Source organism: Trematomus bernacchii, unplaced genomic scaffold (assembly GCF_902827165.1).
Source record: "Trematomus bernacchii unplaced genomic scaffold, fTreBer1.1, whole genome shotgun sequence".
Classification (NCBI taxonomy): domain Eukaryota; kingdom Metazoa; phylum Chordata; class Actinopteri; order Perciformes; family Nototheniidae; genus Trematomus; species Trematomus bernacchii.
Window position 1 is genome coordinate 16,634,414 of NW_022987689.1, and position 18,665 is coordinate 16,653,078.

The following is an 18,665-nucleotide window of genomic DNA, read 5'->3' on the forward strand; positions in this document are numbered from 1 at the left end:
AAAGAACCCACCCCCCCCCCAAAAAAAAACATGGAATGACATACAGTGAGATCAAATTCATTGTATTGCATTGTTCAGTATGAAAGATGGCATCATAATATACAATGTAAAACATATTTATCTGCAGGTATATATCCTAATTATAGTACAATATTGTACAATAGTACAATATATCCTAATTATAGTACAATAGTAAAGCATGACAGCACAACCTGGATTGTGGATTGGTCATTATAATAATGACCAAAGTGTTGTTGCTATTGTATATTAATTAATAGTTTAGGAGGACACACAGTTAAACACATACACATTGTCATTATGACCATAATCAATAAGCCACACAACCAGTGTGGACTCTAATCTATTAAAGCTGATTCATAAACTTCTCTCTACACACAGCTTAGTGAGGTGAGCGTCAGGCAAGAGGGACATCTAGTGTCTGGGTTTTATGGATAAAAACTGTTGGAAAAGTGTATACAGAGAGTCCTTCATGAAACTAAATTTGCCTGGAAGGTGTAAAAAAAAAAAAGCCCTGCACTACTCAGTCCCGCTCTTCAGCCTTTCGGGTGGGCTCCAACTAAATTACCCATCGCGCCTTTCATCCCCATCTCCTTCCCCCATCATTACCCAAGCTGCCTGCCACCTACTTTCCACGATGCACCCGCCGCCGCGGTCCACGCCCGTGCTACGACGTCAGTTACTGCGTGCCGCTGGTAGACAATGCGTTCAAAACGTAGCAAAAAATGGTAAATAAGAAATGTCTCGAAAGAAATACCGTTAACCCGGTTTCACCCCATCGTTTAGAGTCCTGAAATCATAGAAATAGCACATTTTATTACGTTCAGTATGTCAATGATGCTATATTATGGTCATTTAAAAGCATTGTGCTTGGGACTTTGTGGTTATTTATAAAACATAACATACCTAGATGCTATATTCATAGTTTGTGTTAAATATTGCCCTTTGTGATTTGCTATATGGGGTTTATGTATAAATGCAGTGTTTCAATTATAGATATGATACTGAAGTAGTTATAGTGACAAAATAAAACAAAAAGGACGGCATTTTTAGAGATTGTTAACCTAGAACACCCCTAAAACCCATTTATCCGATAGGCCCTAAACGCATCTACGGTCCGGACCAGGGGGCGTAGGTTTGACCGGCTTCTCGGAGGCTCAGACACAATGAACCGTCAACGGTGAGGGGCATGAGTGTTTGGCTTGAGTTATTGGCAAGGTTTTAGCACATTATTATTCTCAATTGTGCCTCTTCTTTAGTTAAATAAGCCATTCTCAGACTACTGACACACTGTATGGCGGTTACAGGGCTCGGCTGGAAACGGTTGGTTCGTCGAGTTTGATGAAAACGAGGTCAGGCTCAGACTACCGTTAGCCCCTCCTGGCGGATTCGTTTCGTTACTTTTTTCTAGATAAAGCCAACAAAACGAGGCAGATAACAATGTCGTTGACTGCTTCGTCTGATTATTTCGCTGCCGAGTGTCTGGTATCGATATCCAGCGGTCCTGTCTTGCACAGACCCACCCCGGTCGCCCCCGCCAGCCAGCCGACCACCGTGGGCCTGCTCCCCGGGGAGCCCGACGTGTCGAACGAGGACAGGGAAGTGCGGGAGACTCTGAGGCTGGAGGGGGCCAACATGATGGCGGTGGCCGGGATCCTCACCGACCTGCACGGCAAGTTCCGCCCCATGTCGGCCTACTCTGAGAGCAGCAACTCCTCGTGTGGAGGGGAGAGCGGCTACACCACGTTGTCGGACCCGACCACCCCTACCATGACCCCCTCCGCCACCCCGGTGCCCGGACAGCAGCTGAGGGGGGGAGTAGGCGTGGGGGCCCCGCGGTCCCCGGTGAAGCGACACCAGTGCACTTTTGAAGGATGCGACAGAGTTTACGGGAAATCCTCCCACCTGAAGGCACACATCCGGACACACACAGGTAAGAGGACAACAACAGTTTGTAGTATAAGCACTTCATGTTGTGTACAGCTGGAAATAAAGTGTGTCCATAACTTCTGCTTTGGCGGTGACATGTACTCCCATAGTGTTTTAACCAGGGGAAGTGCCCCTTATCGGATTAGCTAATAGTAGCTCTGCGGTGGTAAATGTTTTCCCTGACTTGGTACAATAACGTGGCCAAACAAAGAGGGAAAGACAGAAAACTCCCCTCAGAGACTGACAAAGAAGTAAACTAACAAAAGAACTGGGCTGGACGTTAAAACCGGTGACGAAGGTCTTCCTCCCGACTGCATTTGCATATGAAATGAACGTAAGACGAAACCTTAACGTCGAGTGTAGAGAGTTCTTAGTCGGACATGGCCTCTCCTGTTGATGGCAGCAGCAAGTGATGGTGTTTGGGCTGCCAAGTTGTTACTGTTTGCATCACCTTCTCTTCCTCACGTCTGCTGATTTTACTCTCGGAGAAGTTGTTGATAAAGCATTCTTAGAAAAGCTGCAAGGGGTGCGTCCGATAATGGATGTGCCCGATAATGGATGTGCCTGATTAAACACATTATTATTTCTGGTGAGGGAGAACACTGTATGTGTAGTTGCGCCTCACTTTGCAATGCATTTGGTAATTTCTCGCGGTGTATTAACATGATATAAAAAGATAGGTGTAGTTGGAAATAGATCCAGCAGCCAGAATGAAATCTGATCCCTAATACAGAGTTATAACGTGCCTGTGATTTTTCACAAAATGAGGGGAATCGGTGTGTTCAGTGTCACTGAGCAGGCGCACACGGATTAAGGACAGGAAACGGCTGAAAGAAACTGCGGTGGGAACGCCCACAAAGAGTTCTGCAACAACAACGTGGCCAGGCTTTGTGATCTTGAAAATGGCTCCGAGCATCCCACTCGCTTATCCCGGTTTTGCTAATGTTGCCTGCAGGAGATTAAGGCTAGCAGTAGCTTAGGAACACTAATCTGGACCATCTAAAAGCCCAGATATGTTTTGTCACATATTTAACTATGTTGAGATCTTTCTCTGTTTTATATCATATTACAGTGAATATCTTTGGGATTAGAACCAACCACACAAGACTTTTAGAAACTGGGATCAACATTTTTCACTATGTTATGCACCGAACAATCAATACAGAGATATAGAAAATAAGTACAGCAGTAGCTCAGTAACTACTTCATTTTCTACCAATATTCTATTTATGGATTGATGAAAAATCTATGCAAACCTATTCTATTTTCTTTGTACTGCTTGCACACTGCATAAGATCATTTTGTCAAAATGCCCTTTTTTTAAGGTATGTTGAAATAACAAAAAGGGGCCGAACATCTGTTACCTTTAGCAAAATACCAAACAGCCTTTATTTGTATTCTGTGTTTTTTTCAGTCTGATTTTTCAAGACATCAAAGTGCATTTTCACTAACTTTAAGACATTTGATTGACAATTAATCAGTTACCATGTGCAAATTAAACAATAATAGAAAAAATGACATATCTGCTATTTAACCAATGCAATGCAGAACTGGTGAGTTGGGCTTGGAGTTGCAACGATTAACTGATGAGTGGTTAACAATAAAAACAATAGTCAAATACTGCAGACATAGATCAAATCTATTTGAGTGATAAACAAATTCTCTAAATTCAGCTTTTGAAACAACAACATTTGCTCGTTTCTATACTACTCTTTCACAGTATACTAAATATCTTTTGAGTTGTTGACAAAACAAGACATTTGAGGCGGTCAATTTGGGCGTATGGTCAGCATTGATCGACATTTTATAGATAACAAAGTTAATCGATATATAGTCTTGTGTTGGTAACATATTTTAATCATCAAAAAACTGCATGCTGTAGACCTAAGCTGCATTCAGATCCTTGCGGTGAAAAGATTTGTTTCTATGGTTACGTCCCCTGCTAAGTTGCGTCACTTCATTCAGTGATCATCTGATTGGTTGCACTGCAAAAGGTCATGCGGTAAACAAGCTAAAAGTTTGGTGACAATTAAGAGTGGTCCACGGTGGCAGAGTCGTTTTACCGCGTATCATGTGAACGCAGCTTAACAGATATGGTAAATGGTTTGGTGTTAAATGGTCCTCTCTCTCTCCTTGCTGCAGGTGAGCGGCCCTTCCCCTGCACCTGGCCCGAATGCGAGAAGAAGTTTGCCCGCTCCGACGAGCTCGCCCGCCACACCCGCACCCACACTGGGGAGAAGCGCTTCCTGTGCCCCCTCTGCGATAAGCGCTTCATGCGCAGCGACCACCTGATCAAGCACGCCCGCCGCCACCCTGACTTCCAGCCCTCCATGTTGGGACGCAACAAGGGCGCATCCCCCTCTCCCAACCCGGCCACGTACCATTAGGGTGGTTTGGGTTGTGGGGGGGGGCGTTCTACAGGAGCACAGAAGGTCGGGCGGTTTCAAGTTAACCAGCTACAATCAGTCCACTGGTTAGGATTAAGCATTTTTGTGTTGAACTCAAAAACATACACACATACACAGAACTTGAAAGTGAGGGGGAACAGCTTCATCCCTCTGTCTACAAACGAGTCATGTGACCACTATCCCCTAATGTAACTAGGGTTGGGTACCGAGAAACACTCAAAATCTTTAAGAAATGGGTTTTTGTAAGAAATGTGCTTTTTGATTCCACTTATCGTCTCCTGAAAGTTTGGACCTACTGCACTTAATTTACACGTGTATCCAAGTGCGTGTATAATGTTTACATTTTGAGCTAGCTTTCAAAACGGCTTCACTAAAGACAGTCACGATGCAGTGACCTCTAATCTCTGCATGAAAATAAAACAACATGCAAGGGAACATGCTTTTTCATGTCATGTATCGTGAAATCGAATGACATATTTTTAGCGTTAAAAGACCAGATGGGGATGTTTTTGGCTATTCTACTAAAAAGTATTACAGGACAGATCAAAGAACTTCATCACATTGATGCAAAACATCTTTAAAAAAAAAAAAAAAGCCATAATGCAGTCCTGCTCACATTGCCTAGTATAATTAATTAGGCTTGAATTTCTCAGAAAGCTAATTAAAAAACATTTAAAATGGCACAGCTTTTCTGTTTTTTAACCAAAAACCATCACTAAATAATTCGTCATTCATAACATGTGTAAGGCAGCCTAAACCTTATGAAAATAAATATATTGTTTGTTTGTTTTCCTAACTCAGGATTCGATGAGAACGGGAACATTAAGCAGATTTAAAATAGAGAAAATAAATCCAACCCTATCAATAATCTTGTTTTTCAAACACGTACACAAATGCAGGGATTTTTCACATTTTCTCCAAAAAATCTGCCAAAACTCCTGTTTTTCTTGTGGTTAATTTCTAGATTGTTGTTGTGCTTTCAGTACCATTTATTTACCATGAGTAGCACAAGATTGTGATGTTAGGTAGCGAGGCATTGACTAGAAGCCTTTTAGCTTTTTATTTTTAGCTTTGCTGATTCCATATAAAAGTTTTAGTGGTGACACATTCCTTAATTTTTATTGCATCGGTAACCATCATTGAGGCCATTCTGTAATGCCTTCTTCATATCCAATTCAACTATAGATCAAATATTGATTTTTCCCAGAAAGTGGATTAAACTTCACTAGAGGAGCTGTTTGCACACCATCCTTAACTCTAGATCAGTTATCACACATGAAATGCTGATACGTAATACACTGTAGTATTATGTCCTATTTTCATTTAATTTCAAACCTTTATTTAACCAGATTGGTCCCATTGAGATCATAGATCTCTTTTTCAAGGAAGACCTATACTGATGCAAATGTATATAAGCTTTAAGCTTTTAATGTAGATAAATGGTAATGCTACTAGCAGCAGAATTAATACATGTGATGAATTGTAGTCCTTATATTAGGGGTAACGGGATACTCTTGATAGGATGGCATTGCCTGTGAGTGTTGGTGTGTATGTGTTTTTTATTTACCTTTTTGTTAGCGGCAGAACTCAGAAAAAGTGTGTATGCATCGATATCAGAATTATATAAAAGTGTTTAAACCTCACTCATCAGGGGTGTGGAGCCAGAACACGTTCAGGTTCAGGTGTGCCAGGTCACAACTATTGAGTGGTGCAGCGATGTATTTTTGTAGGCCAACCCGGAAGTGAAAAAGCAATGGGATTTTCCTATTGGTTTTCAAAATATTGCAGAAAATGAGATCTCTGGCCAACACATGTTTATGATACTTACACATTTCGTTCAGCAGGATTATCTCCACATATTACACGTAAATGTAATCGCCAGAAGTAAAAAGCTAACGTTAAGACAATGCATCACCGCCGCTAAGCTAAGGTGGCTAATGTTCAGCGTGATGACATTGAGTAGTCTCATTAAGCCACTTGTTAGCAACTGCTGTTTAAATGACACAAAGAAGCTTTGGACATTCACCAGTGGGGTATTTACTGACATATTTTAAGCTTGTGATAACCACAGAATTTATTTCAGGCATCTAACCAAAAACACGTTAAAAAAAAACATTGGCTTCGAGACGAGAGAAGAACAATTGGTAATATGCTAATTCATTTCCGGGACTTGGACTCACTCCAGCACCACACTATACCATTTGACCTTTATTGATTTACACTCATTTTGACTTGTCAAAACAAATAAAAGCACAGGTGCAACCAATATAATCAAGAATGGCAGTCGGGGTGACCTCTGCCAAGGCCAATGGTGCATTCACATGCTTCTTGGGGGTACCATTTGTTGAGACACTTTTCTTGTTGAATTCGTTGTGTTAAGCTTTACGTTGTACGGTGGAAACGAGCGTTTCTCAATCTCAAATTGTTAATGATTCTAAAATATAACTTTTGGATCAGCCCCCAAAACATGTAATGGGTTCTTTGCCTATTCTAGCTACACCCTTCCACCACGTTCAATGAAACTCGGCTACTAGTTTGTCCTTATTCCCGCTGACAGAAAAACTGATTTGAAAACCTTCTTGGTAGAAGTAGCTCAGTATAAGCAAATGGTGGCTCTATTCCATATTGGTGTGTCTTTGAACCAGCCAACCTCTGTAAACGGGATGCCGCCATTCCACAATGTTATTCGTTACACCTGTTTTTCACAAGTCAAAATGTCCACTGTGATAAAAGCAAAACATTGAAGTGAACCGGCACCTAAATATTCCTATATGCCAAAAAAGGAAGTCAACAATCCTTGTGTTTCAGGAAAAATAACATTCATGAGCAAGCCATCAAATAATCAAATCTATCAGAGTACACACAATATCCAGGTCCGAGTAAAGAGGGTCAATCTTTTCTTTTTGTTTTCACACTGTCTGTCCAGCTCATGGACATATTCCTTTTGATCTCAGTGAACAACACTTAAAGCCTTAAACTATGTCATAACTACTTTGCACCATGTTTACAGTCAAATCATTGTACAGGTATATGTATGCGCTCATCACAGATACTCGTTATGCAATATGGCACTTTTTTCTTACAGGTGTATTTGGGCTGAATTGTGTCATGGCTTGCACTGTTGCTATGCTTCTACAAGCAAGCACTGTGGGACTATGCTCATGTGTTGATAACCAATGGTTTGTAAAACTGCCTTTTTGTCCAGGGTCTTTAGAAAAAAAACGTGATGCAAGAAGTGGTTTCTATGTAGTTTTTCGTTCTTTTGTAATGTTTGCTTTAGTCATCATGGCCATCTCTTGTTGTGGATTTTTTTTCTTTCTATATCGCACACCCTTCATTTGTGCTTCCTGATCTGTCTTCCGCGTTCACACGTCAAACCATCTCACTGTTGATCTCATGGGAACATTTCGTACACATTCCTCCTCCAGAGGTTTGATCTGTTGATAGTTTTTGGTTGCTGCTGGCAGTAACCACGAACATACGGACTGTTTTAACAAAGGAACACACCATATACTCGTTTTTTAAAGCCTTCAAAATGGAAATATGAGCTTCCATCACCCCTCACAGATGGAAGCGTCTTCTCACAAAGCTATATATCACATACATACCTCACAGATTCTCTTTTTCTTTACAAAATCCATCCATCCAGTCTTTCAGAAATTCCTTTAAAGCCTTGGATTTCAGAAGTTTAATCAGCTAGATGGTCTGCTATGTACCCTATGTCCTTACTATGGTGGCCGACAGTGGCCAACACGCTGCAACGGTGCAGCAGTTCCTAAAACGATGCAAACTTAAAAACACAAAAGTGCCAAAACACATGCAAATGAAGAAACCCCTTCAAAAACTTGACAACACGTGCAGCATTTAGAAAATATTCACTAGCTTGACAAAATGTGTGCAGAGTTTACTAAAAGCGCTTGAAACAAAATGCTGCAAGAAGTTAAAACATAATAGAAATGGGAACACTAAATAGTGATGCACACAGGTGGGACCACAGCTCTTGTTGTCGGTCAGGCATTATACAGTTGGCCAAATGTCACTGGAAATGTACCTTTTTTAATTCAAGTTTTATTGGCCTATTTTAACAATGTGATCGCATGATTCCTTCCGATATGATTGCAGATCCGCTGCAAGCTAGCTAGCATGCTGACAAAATACTTTGAAATTTAAAACAGACTAATTCTGCGAGTGTGACGGTTGGCAACTTGAAATATCGCCGAACGTCATCAAGCACTTTTTTGTGTCCCTGCTTTCTTTGTGTTTTGAGCTTCTTGCAGCAAGTGAACCCTGCCCATGTTTTATGTAGGTGAAGATGTTTTTCTTCATTTGCATGTGTTTTGGCATATTAGTGTTGTTATATTTGCACTGTCTGAAAATGAGGCACGTTTATCATAATGCACCATTTGCACCTGTCGGCCACCGTACTTATCTTGTCTTTATATGCAACATCACTACTACCTGTGCAGCAGAATTTCCTTTTTCCTGCCTCAATTTCTGTTGTTAATGGACAGTAGCAAAATGAATCTCTGGGATAAATCCAGCCCCTGGTTGTCTAGGGAAAAAACTCTTAAAAGGGGTGTTTAGTAAGTAAAGAAAAATACATGTTGACTTCAATGCAGAATTTAATTAAAAGAGCGCGGTCCAAATCTATATGTTCATATCGCTGAATGTGGCTTGATGACAGATGAGCGTTTGGATTGAATTTTTGCGTAGAACGACAAATTCCTCGTCACCACACTAATTCAGATATGCACATTGTACAGAAATGGATGTTTTTTTAAATTGATGCCTAATTTTTACATAAATGTAATTTTTTTAATAATCCTCTTATCAAAGCTTTAGTTAAGGGGGAACTGTGGAACTAAATAAATGCTGCAACAAGCTGTTTTGATATTTATATTCTCAGGTGTCCTCAATTTTGAGCATTGGACCTTCAATATTTCCTGTGCAAGTACAAGCATGTTTTTTTTTTTTTTTTTGTTATGCTGATTAATTTATTCCAAAAAAAAGAAAATGTATCATTTGTGTGGTTTAATTATTCTTTTCATAACACATTTTGTGATATGGAACAAAACTAATATTAAATGGTTCCATTGTTTGCTTGACATGAAAATACCAGTGCTTTTTTAAGAATAAAAATCCTTAAGTTGACTGCTGTCTTGTCTGTTTTTGTCTGTGGGTGTCTAAGTGGCAACATTGGCTGTATTATTTTAAAGTGCTAGCCTTATTATTGAGGTTCATATATTATATTTCTGTATTCCTACCACCATGACAATATCTCAAGTTTATAAAGATCCTTTCTATGTTACAACTAAATAATAATAACATTTTGTTATCAATGCAAACTAAACTATTTTCTTTTCTTCATGTAACCTTTGTCTTTATTACCACATATTTATAGTTAATTCACAAATCTAGACGATTATTAGGCCTATTATAAGTCAAAAATGTTTTTTTTGTTTAAATATCATACAAACGTATCCCATTGAAACAAGAAATATTTTCAAGATAATAATAATAATGGGTTTCATTTGTAACGCACTTCATATTTGAAGTCAAATCCCGAAGTGCTAAGATCAATTCTAGGGCAGCCAAGAGGTAGTGCCCCCATTATATTAGGCCTGGACCCCCTTTTGGCCCTCATGTGGGCACACATTCCCTTTAAAGGTTCCAAACTTACAGCTTATCTGGTTTGTGCTCATTTAATTAGGAGTTTGTTGGAATATCTGTACCACTGAAGCTTAATATCAGCTTAGATGATTAGCGTGGGTCTAAGAGAGGATATTTGTACTCAAACCTTGATTATTTCTATTTATCAATACGTTTTCTCAAATGAACACAGAAAATCTGTTTTGTTTTACAGAAATGTTACACATTGCACAGAAAAGGTGAAGGAATATATCTTAATAGGCGCCTGGTTGCTACCTGGTGCCCCCTCTGAGGATGATATACTGACCAGGGTGTTGGACCTCAGTCCCCCTCAGAGTTCATCTCTGTTTCCACTGGCAGAGAGAGGAGGCGCGGCCCCCCGAGCTGAGTGGGGGGCCGCAGGAGGAAATGCTCCGTCCTGAGTGTCCCGCCCACGTTTGGTTCCGTCTCTGTCCCAGTCTGTCCTCACAGCCTCATCGTCCCAGATGCTGGAGGTCTCAGTGTCGCTGAAGTACCCCGGTTCTCCGGTGTAGTGTGTGGGGAACAGCAGCAGGGGCTCCACTGAGAATGCTCTCAGGTCCCTCGGCTCGTAATACTGCAGGTACTCGTCTCTGAAAGGGCAGAGAGGGGACAAAATTGCTTTAGCTGAATACAAAAAGCTCTAACTACGGAGTCCTAGGAATGCCATTGAAAGGAAAACATTGGTAAAAGAATAAGAAAGTAAAAGGAATAAATAATTGAAAAAAAATTGGTTAGTATAAAGAAAATATACATTTTCTCATACAAGAAAAAATATCCAAATTTGTCTATTCCTTAGAATAATCTACCCACTGTTTGCGCTTTTCCGTATCACTGTATATCTATTCCCTAACAAACAAAAGCAATAGGGAAAGTGAGAATAAGAATAATGCAAGATTTCTTTTCAGCACTGCAGCCAGGCTGACAGAGAGCCACAGCTCTACTGAGCCTTCTATTCCCATAGCACTCAGTAGGAATGATTTTATGTGCTTTTTTAATGATAAAATTGTTACTCTTAGAAACAAAATTAATGACCTCTTGCCTTTGACCAGTATAGTGTTATCAACAGCTCCCGGAAACGTAAGTTCAAATATTACACTAGATAGTAAATTAGAATGCTTTTCACCCATAAACCTTGAACAATTGAATTCAATGATTCTTTCTTTCTAAACCATCAACGTGTATCTTAGACCCGATTCCAACTAAGCTGTTGAAGGACGTTTTTCCATTAATTAACACTTCTTTATTAAATATGATGAATATGTCTTTATTATCAGGCTATGTTCCACAATCATTTAAAGTAGCAGTGATAAAACCGCTTCTTAAAAAGCACAACCTCTATCCAAAGGTTTTAGCCAACTATAGACCTATCTCTAATCTTCCGTTCCTCTCAAAACTTCTTGAGAAAGCGGTCGCAAAACAGTTGTGTGATTATTTAAAAAACAATGATTTATTTGAAGATTTTCAGTCTGGCTTTAGAACACATCATAGCACAGAGACAGCTCTGGTTAAAGTCACAAATGACCTTCTAATAGCCTCAGACAAAGGACTTGTCTCTATTCTTGTCTTGCTCGATCTCAGTGCTGCATTTGATACTATCGACCATGATATCCTATTGCAAAGACTAGAGCACTTAGTTGGCATAAAGGGAACTGCTTTAGGCTGGTTTAGGTCCTATCTATCTGAACGCTCACAGTTTGTGTGTGTCAACGATGAATCTTCCATGCAAACCAAAGTGAGCCATGGAGTGCCACAGGGCTCACTGCTTGGACCTATTTTGTTCACATTATATATGCTTCCGCTAGGCAATATTATAAGGAATCACTCTGTACATTTTCATTGTTATGCGGATGATACTCAACTATATTTATCTATCAAGCCTGATGAATCCAATCATCTAAATAAAATTCAAGACTGCCTCAAGGACTTTTTTGATGTTAAACACGGCCAAAACTGAAGTTATTGTACTCGGCCCAAATAATCTACGAAACAAACTATCTAAAGATATATTAATTATGGATGGCATTAATTTGGCCTCCAGTGAGACTGTAAGGAATCTTGGTGTTGTATTTGATCAGGATTTATCTTTTAAGGGCCACATAAAATCAATCTCAAGGACCGCCTTCTTTCATTTACGTAACATTGCAGAAATTAGGCATATCTTGCCTCAAAACGATGCAGTGAAACTAGTCCATCCATTTGTTACTTCAAGGCTGGATTATTGTAACTCTTTATTATCAGGGTGTACCAAGAAGTCAGTTAAGTCGCTTCAGCTAATATAAAAAGGCATTATCATTTGAAAATGCGTACACTGGGTGACACTCACTTGGGGTGCTTGTTGAACATGATAGGCAGGAACTCATCCACAGGCAGCATTTTGTTCAGGGGCCTCGCCTGCAGGAGCTTGCGGGCCCCGCTCAGTGACAGGACGTATCCCAGGGTCCAGTAGGAGTAGTCGGGGTGCACCAGGTCTCCCACTCCCTCCACCCTGCGCTCCGGCTCCTTCACCTGCAGACGCTTACGGCCCACATAACTGAAGAGGAGAAGAAGTGACAGATCCAAGGTGCTTTCAATAAAACATACACAGGGACATTTAAGTAGGCCAAGGTAGTGAAACTATGCAAACTATCTCATTTTAATTGACAATGGTCTGAAAGAAAACAAAATTCTGATCCTTCATTGTTGTTATTGTGACAAATTAAATGTTATTCCATTGCATATATGCTGAAATAATATATAAGTATAAGCTTTTACTGTGTACATGCTCAAAGAAACATTGGTCACTGTCATTTAGTGATTAAATAATGAAAACAAATTGTTAATAACATTTATGTAATATTTTTCGCCATTATATATTGGACCATAACCATTTCTGATTTATTTTCAAAGAACTGTCAATACTGTAAATATCTAGAATAAATACGAGGAAATACTACTAGTACTGTACATTTTAAAGTGGAAATCCATACACTTCTCAGGCTCTTATAAAGGGATTAAAGCATTAAATGACTAACATTAGGTCCCATTCTAGTCCCACTCTCTGGACATTTTCCATGAGCGTCACCAGCCTGCTGTGGAACCTGGGCTCAAACCTCACGTCGTCCTCCAGAACCAGAACCTGCTGCAGATCCTGCTGCTGCACCTAGAGGGAGACACATGACAGCCTGGACTATACTTCCTGTCACACTCATCACACTCTGATCACACTCTGATCCACATCCCATAGCATGTCACACTGAGGTTCACAGATGGAGGCTGAACCTGTTTCCAGATGTTGTGGTGGCTGAGGAAGCAGCCGATCTCCCCTCTGGTCAGCACACGCTCTGAGTAAGGGTCTTTGTACCCGGGCAGCATGTCGATACCCATGGCCTGCAGCTGAGAGGAGTTCAAGGCTCTGTGGAGAACACACAGACACATATTTCCTCATAATCACAATCTATGGAAGCCTTGAAAGGCCAGCGAGAAAAAAAAATTGGATGATACATTTTTTATTTGATATAAAGTGTTTTCCCTCCAGGTAAAACAGGGTTTGCAAAGATAATCTTTTGAAGTTTCTTATTCTTTCATTGCATTTAAAAATAGTGTTGGCCATGATTGATTTAAGTTACTTTATTTGTACTTGTTAAAACAGTTACGAATTAGGTAAGGGTTAGGGTTTTTTCAAGTGCCAAAATTGTTCTTGGCAAATAATTAATAATATTGGGGATTAATTATACATTGGAGGTACAAGATTCCTTTCAGGCTACTTCATATGTTTACTCACTCCACTATATTTATTCAGTCTATATTCACTACTTACTTAGCAGATAAAAAATGTACCTACATTTTTTTTCACAATCTTCTGCTTCAAACTAAACTAGAATTGATCAACCAAGAAAGAAATCGTCAGATTTAGAGAAAAATCATAGTTGCAACATGGAAAATGGAAATGTCAATGTTCAAACCTTCCGTGTTTGTGAGCATCTCTAGGGCTCCTAATGCATGTTTCTGCAAGAGTTGGCCTATTTCTGCTGATGATGACCATTGAACATGATCAAAAGATGCAAGCAATTGGGCCTTGAGTTACAATTATGAATAGGCTAGCTTCATACCAGCTACAACACAGATACATAAATGTAATACATTTATATGATCAATTCTTCTTACTTTTGAAACTTTTGATCGTACCTAAAGCTTAGTCATAATATTGATTATTGTTACATTGTTACAGTATGCTGTTAACGTATCTGAATGCTTCTTCCAGCACTACATAATAAATGCAGTTTAATGTGATTCATACTTGCCGTCCACGGCCTCTGTCAGTGTAGCGTTGATGCCGAGGACAGACAAAGAAGTCAACATCCTGTCTCTCCGGTCTGAGCGGCGCTTCAGGTTGATCAGAAAGATCTAGAAGAGGATAAGAATAAAGTCACTGTTGAATCTAAACTGGAAGATACATCTGCTGTTGTTAATGTATCTGTACCTCATCAAATCCCATCTTCCCTTGCTCTTTGAGCAAAGTGTGAATGTGCCACGAAGGCTCCATGGTGAAGGAAACTGGAAAGTAAAGTTACACATTCACATTTCACATGAAGTATGGTAAATGTGCCTTTTGCTGCACCGCCTGTTGCTTAAAAGGGAATTTCCATGGATCTGTTCAACTTCTAACTGATGTGAAACACTCAAATAAGAGGGGGAGGAGAGGAAGGGAGAGGCAGAGGGCTCTAACAGAGGAGTGAGACATGTGTCAGGACGGTGAGAGCAAAAAGAACCAAATGTGCTCACACAGAAGAGCGGAAAGAGTGAGCAGAGATAGAAGCATTCAGAATTTAAATGATCCGTGTCAAATACAATAAATGCATCTTCAGAGGAAGTGCTTACTGAGAGCCTCCGTCAGTGTGTGGGAGAAACTCTCCTCCTCTTCCTCCAACGTCTGCTCTGGTTGGAGGGGAACTGGTAGATATCCATAGTGGTCCTTGTTGCACACATACATCTGAACCCCTGCAGAGGAGCACACAGAGCGGAGGGCTTTTTAACATGCAGCCGCACATGGATTTACCTTTAATCGTTAGCATAGCATATGGTACGACAAGAAAATAACGTAGCCCCAAATTCATAGTCTGTCCACGTGTGACAACACCCAATATACACATTTATCATGTTTATTTGACTGATTTTGTCTTTAATGTTTTTAGATTTGCTTAAATTCAGTACTGTACTATATTCTCGAGGTATTCACAGAGGGTTTGTCCATATTTTATTCATAGAACATTTTATTAAAAGAAAATTGACAGTTGACACAAACTATCCCAAATTATCTCTATAAAAAAACTTCAACTCCAATGTTGTGTTATATATCAGCGCTTTGAGCACCAGGAAAAGCCCTATATAAATAACATGTATTATATGTATTATTATTATATTCATGTATAAAATAAGCATGTTAAGAGAATGTCTAATTTGCACAGAAAATATCAGAAAATCTGTAATGCAAAAATAAAAGGAAGTTATCACACAGGCTCCGCCCTCTACTGGACTCTATGGGTACTACTCTCTACCATGCTATGCGGGCATTCACCTACTGAGTTGCATAAACGTAGCCGGCCAATCGGGGCGAGCCTACCTGAATGCGCGCGCAGGCCCACAGTATATAAGGCGGCTACGCCTCCTGACCGTCATCCTTTTCTCTTCAGCGAGCAGCAACAACTGAAAAGAAAGCTATATGCCGCTCGCTGAAGAGGGTGTAGGATGACAGTCGGGAGGCGTAGCCGCCTTATATACTGTGGGCCTGCACGCGCATTCAAGTAGGCTCGCCCTGATTGGCCGGCTACGTTTATGCAACTCAGTAGGTGAATGCCCGCATAGCATGATAGAGAGTAGTACCCATAGAGTCCAGTAGAGGGCGGAGCCTGTGCTTATATAACTAGGGTTACAATACGTAACCCCCCGTTCTATTGTGACATCCAATAGTGAAAATGATTTACCCTAACCATCTGAAGCGCCTCCCCTTAAGATTTATAAAGAAATAATTGCACTTTAAAAATATGTTAAATGTACTGTCAATGTCCTCCCCCACCTGCTTGCCGTGAAGAGAAAGCAAAGGTCATGATGTCATCCACATCGTAGGGGTAGTGGGGGTGGGGGGGGTGAAAGGCCAACGCTCCGCTGGCTCTGCGCCTCAGGTCCAGCAGGAAGGTGGAGTGCACCATGGGAACTGCAAAGCTGCCCTTCCGCTGCCACCTACGGATGGGAATGTACTCCGGGGTCCTCCTGTAGTAGCCCTGAGCGGAGGAGAAAATCACTTCATGCAGTTTTTACTTCGTATTACACATGAGTTTGGTTTGCTATATATTTCACATTTTTTTACTGTTATCTGTGATTTTTTCGTCTAAAAAATAGCTATTGGTATTGGCCTCAAAAATCCCACATCCCCTATACAATATATTCTGTTTTGGTCTCAATCAACCTTGCCTTACCTGAGGAGTGATGCCGCACCAGAAGTTGGAATAAAGGCCTTTTGATTCCAGCATGGGGGCCACAATTGTCAGATTCTCTGCCATCAGGTCAGACAACACCTGGCTGTTTGTCAGCAAGTTGTCACTGTCTACAAACTGAAGAGGAGAACATCATAGATGGTGATCATGATACACCAAATACTGTGAAATATTACTGTGAACATTAGCCAACTTAAAGGGGCAATTTCGAATGTTATGAAGTTGGGTTTTATGATTTACTTATCACAGTCAGTGTATAGTAGATGGTGGTCAGCACACCCTACATTTGGAGAAATGGACAGGAGTCACAGCATGGAGCTAAGGAATGTAAACTTGTTGATGGGACCAGGAGCAAAATATATTTACAATACCTAAAGAAAAATAGTCTTAGTTTACATTATTCATTAGACTTTTGGGCAACTTCCGCCATTATATCTCTCTCTTTTAGCTGCTCAGGCCAAAGCCACCAGACTGCTTTGATAAAAAAAAGTTATTTAAGCTTTCAGAACCCTGTTGTTCCTAGTCTATCACTTCCTCATCTGCTCAGGTCATTCCTGTTAGTTTGGATTCAGCAAAATAAAAAATAAAAACACAACTTTTTCAACTGATCAAGGCAGTGGTAGACCAGCAACACCTATGTTGTGCAAAGTAAAATCACAGTTTTTCACAATAGAGTCTGGTAGCTTTGAATATAGATAACTGCTTTGATTCCCTGTAAGAAAAGGGCTGCGTACGAAGTCGTAAAGTGATTCTAAAAAAAAACAGTACACGCTAACTGATATCGATTTATTATTCGATTTCCTTTCAGGTGGTCCTTTATTTTACAGTGTTTTGTCAGTTTTGCCGCTGCTCCTGTTCTTACAAACTCTCTAAACTGAGGGCATGCCAACCGTCATCTACTGTAGGTCCAACACTAACTTTAGATACCTCATACTACTTTAGAATACCAAACTATCCCTTTCATTATTTGTGTCCCGTATGCTTTATTCCCTCACCAGTATGTAGTCAGCCCAGAGTCTCCTGGCAGCTCTGAGGGCTTCCTGCCTTAGCTTCATCACGTGGGTGAAGCGGGACTCGGACCAGTGTTTGGGCCCCTGCTCATCTGCGTAAGAGCTGGTAGAATAATAATAATGAGAATTCATCTGGAACAGTATCAGGAAGGTGGATGAGTGTAGTTGGTGCTCCAGCTGATCACCTGGGTGTCTCTGGTCTCCACAGCACAGAGTGGTAGAGAGACTCCACCTCTGAGAGCCAGGCCTGCAGCAGAGCCCTGCTGAGGTCCAGACTGTGGTCGCAGGCCAGCCTGAGAGAGACACATCACAACACAACACCATCCCCATCACCAACACCATCACCATCACTGCACCGCCTCTTTCTTTCTTTCTTATTTTACTTTTACCATATTTAATTTTTTTTCTTATCTTTTTAGTATTTTCTATTTCCTTTTTCTTTTTTTTCTATCACATCGACTACACACAGTGCTATCTACTATTTATCTACTATACCAAAAGTAAAGTGCAAGTTTCCTTACTTTTACCAGAAATAAGACCACATTTTTTAATCATATGATCATTGCAATAAATACAAGTATTTTACCAGATGAAGATGCGGTCCTTGGGGTAGTCCAGTCTGTCTATACATCCTAAGAAGTAGGGCAGGCTGTGCTGTGCGTTGCGAGCGAGGATGGTGATCAGCACAGTGGGCTTCAGCTCCGAGGACCCCTGATGGTCCTGCAGCTCCTCTGTGCTGCCGGGCAGGAACAGCCGTCCTGATGAAAACACTAAACATAATATTAATAATAATCCAAGAGGCATATTTCCAGCAGGGCACCTGGATGTCTCTGTAGCCTCAGACTGGTGCAAGTGAGGGAGAGAGACTCTTTCTCACACACACGCACACACACTCACACACACATGGGAAAGAGAGAGATAGAGATAGAGAGTAACCATATTGGCTCACACACACGTACACGTATACTGTATATTATTTTTATCATTTGATTCAAAAATGTGTTTATTTATTTTGTGGGACGGTAAGGAAACTTACACTTCATTTTTGGTCTATGCCACCTTATAGATAACTATAATCTTTTAGAAAATGTATACAAGCAAAGATAATATGGATAGTTCAGAAGGTTTAGAATCTACTTTAAATGCAATACAACTTTTCT

The 18,665-nt window shown here is 40.5% G+C and overlaps 2 protein-coding genes across 2 annotated transcripts; one reads left to right on the forward strand and one right to left on the reverse strand.

The window, feature by feature from the left end:
• Positions 1-87: 87 nt before the first annotated feature.
• zgc:153115 (uncharacterized protein LOC768186 homolog) lies at positions 88-9,396 on the forward strand. The gene is made up of 2 exons (XM_034137518.1): positions 88-1,951; positions 4,090-9,396. Exons 1-2 carry the CDS (start codon positions 1,459-1,461, stop codon positions 4,332-4,334), a joined length of 738 nt encoding a protein of 245 aa, XP_033993409.1. The 5' UTR covers positions 88-1,458; the 3' UTR covers positions 4,335-9,396.
• On the reverse strand, positions 8,960-18,160 carry LOC117488540 (procollagen galactosyltransferase 2-like). The gene is made up of 10 exons (XM_034137517.1): positions 17,491-18,160; positions 16,478-16,612; positions 16,078-16,282; positions 14,883-15,002; positions 14,485-14,558; positions 14,302-14,408; positions 13,284-13,416; positions 13,037-13,164; positions 12,349-12,555; positions 8,960-10,615 (listed from the first exon to the last, which is right to left on the reverse strand). The coding sequence occupies exons 1-10, from the start codon at positions 17,851-17,853 to the stop codon at positions 10,336-10,338; spliced, it is 1,752 nt and encodes a 583-aa protein (XP_033993408.1). The 5' UTR covers positions 17,854-18,160; the 3' UTR covers positions 8,960-10,335.
• Between the last annotated feature and the right edge of the window lie 505 nt (positions 18,161-18,665).

What these genes read in the sequence shown, in the direction of transcription:
- zgc:153115 (XM_034137518.1), top strand. Translation starts at nt 1,459, where the DNA reads ATGTCGTTGACTGCTTCGTCTGATTATTTCGCTGCCGAGTGTCTGGTA. An exon ending in ACACATCCGGACACACACAG is followed by an intron (nt 1,952 to 4,089) that starts GTAAGAGGACAA and finishes TCCTTGCTGCAG; the next exon opens with GTGAGCGGCCCTTCCCCTGC.
- LOC117488540 (XM_034137517.1), bottom strand. Translation starts at nt 17,853, where the DNA reads ATGGTGATGGTGTTGGTGATGGGGATGGTGTTGTGTTGTGATGTGTCT. An exon ending in GGAAGATGGGATTTGATGAG is followed by an intron (nt 14,409 to 14,484) that starts GTACAGATACAT and finishes ATCCTCTTCTAG; the next exon opens with ATCTTTCTGATCAACCTGAA. An exon ending in ATGTTCAACAAGCACCCCAA is followed by an intron (nt 10,616 to 12,348) that starts GTGAGTGTCACC and finishes CTGCCCTTTCAG; the next exon opens with AGACGAGTACCTGCAGTATT.